At 45.2% G+C, this 6,320-nt stretch overlaps 1 protein-coding gene across 1 annotated transcript in view; it reads right to left on the bottom strand.

Annotated features, from left to right (window-relative positions):
- TM7SF3 (transmembrane 7 superfamily member 3) overlaps window positions 1-6,320 on the bottom strand; it is a 31,803-nt gene that overhangs the window by 2,562 nt on the left and 22,921 nt on the right. The window contains exons 9-11 of the mRNA XM_037514194.2: window positions 5,265-5,417; window positions 2,330-2,427; window positions 1,633-1,795 (exon numbers count right to left, since the gene is read on the bottom strand). Coding sequence (XP_037370091.1) covers window positions 1,633-1,795; window positions 2,330-2,427; window positions 5,265-5,417 — 414 coding nt within the window. The remainder of the gene's footprint in view (window positions 1-1,632; window positions 1,796-2,329; window positions 2,428-5,264; window positions 5,418-6,320) is intronic.

Raw genomic sequence — 6,320 nt, 5'->3', positions numbered from 1 at the left:
GGAGAAAAGCAAAATTTTAAAGGCTCACATAGAGCTAACACATAGCCTACACCTGTGTCATCCTTTCTCAGTAATAGACTTTCTGGTGAGTCTGTCCAAACATGCGTGTTTGCTCACTTACAAGCCAGAGTAAGAAGTCTTAACATTTCAGAATAAGAACGTCTCACCACAAGTATCTGCAAGTCCAAAGATGTCATTTGGTCATTTGGGTCTATGGTGGTCTGATGTTACATGACCGGTGCTCACAATCTTGATATGTTGTGTTTTTCCAAAGGGGAGTGAAGTATGTAATCATACCTTGCACATGAACACAGATCCTGGAGTATCCAATACTACAAAGCTCTCCTTCTTCCCCAGCCCACTCTTAATGGGCCTACCCACTCCTACAGCAGGGCACACAAGTGCATGGTGGGAGTCAACAAACTGTACCCAACTTCAAGTAAAAGGCTTGGCAACCAGAAACATGGATTTCAAGGTGTCCAGCATTACCCGCTTCTCTAGGGGGTAAGTCTCAAGACAGGAGGGGGAGGACTTGCCCTTAAATGTTCCTAACAATCAAGACTACTTCTACATCTTCAACTCTTAAGATACACTTGTCCCCTGTATTCTAGCAGTTCTGAAAACAACACATCTTGGAATCATGCTTAATTTAGTTTAGTCTTTTTTTCCTTCAAAAAATTAATGCAAAATCTTTAATGGTAGAATCTCACAATTGAGGAAGTAAAACATTTACTGACTGAAAGCCACTCTCCCTTTCAGTTAAGGCACATGCTTCATTCAAGGAGGAAAAAAAGGAGTAATTTAAAAATCAGGTTGTCATTCTCATTCCTCATGCCACTCTCAACCATAGGCTGCCAAACAGTTTTAATTTCAACATTTTTCTCACAACTGGGAATTAACCAGGTAAGCTGAAGAGGTCCTGGTTTAGAAATTTAGTAGATTTTTACAAGTATGAACTCCAACTGTTGGAGTGGCTTTTGTAGATCACGGGCCCAACTCTGACTCCCAGACACCACCAAGGCTGGACAACACCTGCACAGCACACTGGTCTGAACTCTGCCCCACCCCCACCCTCCCACCACTGTCCCCATCCTGAGGAGGCTGCTAGGAAAACAGCCATCTTGGAAGCCTTTAAAATTTGGGAACGATGCACACAGGCTCCCTTGGAGCAACTGCAGAATCTGCCCCAGCCCCCAAAGTTGGGGGGCTGCCCTCTCCACCTCAGCAGCAGCAGCTTCTGCTGCACCCTGCTGCCTCCTGTAGCTGCCAACTCCACCTCATACCATCAATTTGGTAACTCAACCTTCTCCCTCTCTCTCCACTGTTAATTTTTTTTTCTTTTTCTGCACCAAAGACCCTTTTGTTTGTATTTGTATTTGAAGCCATGGGTGACTGGACCCAGAACCAGTGAGAGAGGTTCTGACCTAGTGACAAATTTTTTTTAGAACCTTTGCCCATAACACAACTACCTTATTTGAGTGTAGATTCTTTATTCCTATGATCATGAGCAACCATTAGCAGAGGGCTATAATGGCATCCATATGGAGAACATCCTCTACTGTTTTGCAGTGCTTCTGTCAGCCCTGGGGTCAAACCTTCCCGCCCGACTCCCACTCTCATTCTGAGTCTTACCATTGGTTTGAAAAGGCACAGTTGTGAAAGCTTTGCTGAAATCTGCATGGAGAGCTCTCCTGAGCACATTCAAAGTGATGTAAGAAAAGCTGGTGTACACGTAACAGTCAGAGGCCAAGATCACAGAATGGGAACCAATGAGCCCACAGGCCAGTATGTTCAGCTGTGGAGAGTGAAGAGTTCAGGCGTCATCACTGGTGGACAATTTCTCACTCTCCTCACTCTGGCCTCAATCACTGGGAATCACTTCTGTCCCCTCTGGGCACATGGAAGGGGAACAAGGCTTAGGGGTAAACGATGTTTACCTGAGAAGATAAACTGAGAAACACTTTTGACGGCCCTAGTGAATTCTGAAAACAGTCTGCATTATAATAAGGTCGTAGCCAGTGCCTTCCTTGTGAAAGAACTCCAACAATAAAGTCTAATAACCCGAAGAACCATTTTTCTAGAGCAGGCTGCAATTAATGCTCCCCTAGGAGGCTGCATCACCGCAAGCAAGCCCCCGCCTTCCCGGCACATGGACACTGACAAGCTGTCACACCTGAGTGATCAACATAATGCAAATTTTCTCTTGAGTCAGTTATTGATACAGATGATTGTACAGCCTTCCCTAGTGAATAAAACTTGTAAATGAGTGATCCACTGAAGAGCCAGGGCAAAGGAATTAATAAATCTAAATAAGCTGAGGAACACTTACTACTCTCAGGCAGCCCATAAAAACTACAGGAATGAGGACAGCTATACAAGAGAAGGTCACCCAGAAGACGCTGTCATCATGAAAAATCTTCAGGTTTCCTGGAAAGGCAAAAAGAAATCCAGAGTAAACAGCAGATTTACAAAGCTAAGTTTCATTTTCTCGAGATCTGAACACAGACACACATCCAAGGTTTAAGGTAACAACCAGGGAACATACTGGCAAATAGAAATGAATTTTCACTTTTTTCACCTGTCAATATGATCCCCTTTGAACGGTGTGTCATAGAATTTAGTGGGGCTGGGAAGGAAATCCAGTAAGTAAGTGCTTTTCATTTATTACCAGGATAATTTGGAAGAAGCTGGACTCATCCAGGTGCTTCCATTATGCACTAGCTCTGTAACCCTTGGTTGAGTTTTTTAATCGATAAATGAGATGAAACCACAACCCTGCAAGCTCCACATTACCCTTTCTAGCACTAGATTTCCATAATTCTATGATTTTGTACTGCAAAAAAAACACACAAGTAAATGGCATTCACAGTTAACCTCTGAACTCCCACCAATATAAACAGCGAGAATCATCTAGTAGATGTTGACCTCAGCCCATCACTGGCCATGGGAGGGACAGGACCGCCTCCTGCACCAGGAAAGACAGGAATGCTCTTACCTGCTCACACCAAACCTTTCTGCTGGTGCTGGACACTTGAGTTTGGCATTTCCTGGGGTGGCCCAGGACAAATAGAACTCCAATTTAGAAACTGAGTTTAAATAGCAGAACATAAGCCTGACAATTATTTAATATTGATACCATCATTCAGTCCTCTATCTTAAGACCCCCTAAGTCCTGGACTCAGTGGGAGGTTTGTAGTCAGAGGATCTTCTGAATGACCCCATTTTCTCTGAATGTGAATTGTAACAAGCTGCCAGTCAGGGGATTTATGGAGCAAATTCTCTAGTTTTAATGATATTGTCAAAAATACACCAGTGGCTTTAAAAAATAACTTTAAAGAACCCAGGATTGGAAATAGTAGTTACAGTGCAGGCATGGGAGACTGGCCCTTTTAGGATGTAAGCTCTCTGCCAGCCACATAATAGCGTGAAACAGTACTTACTTAATTGTATTGGAGACCGGTCAAATATTTTTCCTATTTTACTGCTTAATAACAAGGATTTGCATCCACCATCCTTCAGGAGACACTCACCCTGACTATCCTGATTCATAGGATAATGTAAAATGGAGGCACTTGTGTGAAACCCACCAAACAGGAACGCCTAACCTAACTGCAGCTTCAGTCCCGTGTGGTTTCAGCCTCCTCCAGCAAGGAAATCCACCTGGTCAGCACCAACTAGGTCATCTTTTCCATTCCCCAAAGGCAGTAACATGCCTTAAGACCCTTCTCCATCCCCCACATGGAGGTGAACCAAGCTAAAAATAACTCCCCCTTTCCTTCTCTTGCCCTTCTACCTACAAAGACCTTTCCACTTCCTAGATGGGATGGTGGCCCAATTCATAAATAGCTTCATAAAATACAACTGATCTCTAACATTAACTCAGTTGAATTTTTGTTAACATTAAGCAAATGGACATATAAAGGGAATATACTAAGTTATTCTTACCAGCAGGAGTAGTTTGTCACATTTAGACAAATGGTCTAGGCTTTTAAGAAGGTGGAAATTACGAAGGCTTTCTCTTCATCTCTTTTTCTCCTACCTTCCGCCCTATGAGTTTTACAGATGATGAAACAGCTTCAGTACTTTGTCTGAGGTGCTAAGCTAATGAGGGTACTAGTGAAAGCCAGAATACACAGATCTCTTTATTTTTTGTCTCACTTCATAATTTATGCACAATCTATTCATCAAAGGCACCTTTATTAAAAATTCTAACCTATCATCATTCTATTCTCTATGTATTAACATGAGAGGAGTAACATCTGACTTAGCACTTCCAGACTAAGACCAGGAGTCTAAACAAGTCTTAACATAGCTTGGCAACCCCAGGGCCAGTGGGACCCAGCTTGGCCATAGCTTTGCTGAAGTCAGAACCACGGGTCTGGGCATGGTCAGTGAGCTACGGGTGATCCTGTGGTCTCAAATTTTTAGCATCAGTGACTGTTATATCCTGCGCGTTCTGGCACTGATAGGCTCTTCTGTATCTACCACCTGCATCCATTTAATCTAACAGTCTAGTTTAAGAACTAATGATATCACTATAAGACCTCAGAAGAGTGCCCTGAAATGTAGATACTCCTTTTTTTTTTTTTTTTTTTTTTTGTATTTCTGGCAACAACCAGCAAGTTAACTTCGTAAGTGCACAGCAAGTTAATCAGAAACAGAACTGCTAAAAAAAAAAAGAAACAGAACTGCTTACTAAAACATCCCCAGAACCATCCCGTGTACTGGCTGAGGGTGACTACTGTAGGTACTGAGGGACACAGGTGTTCAGGCTGGGCTGGGAGTGGAAATGAGGAGTACATGAGAGACCAGGAATGAAGCAGAGGTCCCCCAGCTCTGTTGCCATCACAGCAGTGACAGAATTATCTGTGGGATGTAATGAGTTTCTGCTTAAGATCCACCTGAACACAGAACTCCTGTTCTGGAATGATTCGGAATCCACTTTTCTTCCTTCAGTACACACACACACACACACACACACACACACCCACACACACACACACACACACACACACCCCCGCACACCACAAGAAACAACAGAAAGCTACCTCTAGAGACAGTCTACCATCTTGGGGCACAGGGACTCTTATCTGCATGGCCCTGCCCAACAAGGCCACATCCTCAGTGCACAACTCTGTACAGAAGGCAGGAACACAGCACCACCCCACCACCCAAATCCCTACGAGGCAGCCTTTGTACCCAAAGAGCCCAAACAAGGTCTTTTTAAAACAACGAACCCAACACACACATGGGAGTGGCCATACCCAGTGGAGTGAAGAAGGTCACCGAGGACGTCAGGGAGCCCAGCACTAGGCCCACACATAGCATGCAGGGCAGGAGGATCCCAAATCGCCACCAGGCAGCCACCAGGCAAATCCCACCAATGCTGCCAGCCACTGCCGTCAGGATCAGACGAACTGCACGAGGGAGAAGAGAAGGTGGCCTGTCATTAGGTGCAGCCAGAGACAGCACAGTGAGCACAGCCCGCCAGGCCTTGCTGCTGGCCAGGCATGGGCTATGGGGGTGGTGGGAAACTGCTGGAGAGGCCCGCTCCAGGGAGGGACCATGTCTGACTCATGAAGACCAAGAGACCCTCCCTGGGACTAGTGAAGGCGTGACTTGAGGAAGGGAGCAAAAGTCTGCCACCCCAAAACTTATCTGGTAAGAGAAAATTTCAGGGAGGGCGTCTCGAGGTTGAGTGGAGGCTACTTTTGAAGCTTGTCTCTAACACTGCTCTCTGGAAGTCTAGACCAGAAAGGCCAAATCCTTGTCTCTTGGCCAAGGGAAAGGCAGGAGTACATTTGATTTTTCCAGTATACACCCTGAATGACCCCCCCCTTCCCTAACCTCCCCAATCTCAGCCAAGCTATTTAAGATGGCACTTAAAGCCACATGGAGAGGGACTCATTCCCCCGGGGTATCATGTGTCTACAGGAGGCACCCCAGTTATTATTAAACGTCTCTATGGCTTTTTCTCTTATCAATCTGTCTGATGCTCATTTGATTATCTGTGAGCCTAGCTATATCCAAAAGGCATGGGATGAGGATGATTTTATTTGCTTCCTGACACTTGGCATGACCTCTAAGCTGGGCATGAGGAAGAAGTAACAACATTCTGTTAAAAGTGACAAAGCAGGGGTCTCCCTGGTGGCGCAAGGGGTTAAGCACTGCACTATGAAGCAATCCGCAGCCTCTGCAGCATAAGTTGGATCCTAGCCTAGCCAGGGAGACACCTGCATGGTGCAGCAGACCTCTCCTGTCTTACCGGCTGCTCCCCTCAAGAGTGCTTTCAGTCCGTCTGCCTGTTCTGCTCCCTGCTC

Source organism: Talpa occidentalis, unplaced genomic scaffold (genome assembly GCF_014898055.3).
Source record: "Talpa occidentalis isolate TD23 unplaced genomic scaffold, MPIMG_talOcc4v2.1 talOcc4.16, whole genome shotgun sequence".
Taxonomy (NCBI): Eukaryota; Metazoa; Chordata; class Mammalia; order Eulipotyphla; family Talpidae; genus Talpa; species Talpa occidentalis.
The sequence above is the reverse complement of the archived record's forward strand: the minus strand, read 5'-3'. Positions and strand labels throughout refer to the sequence as shown.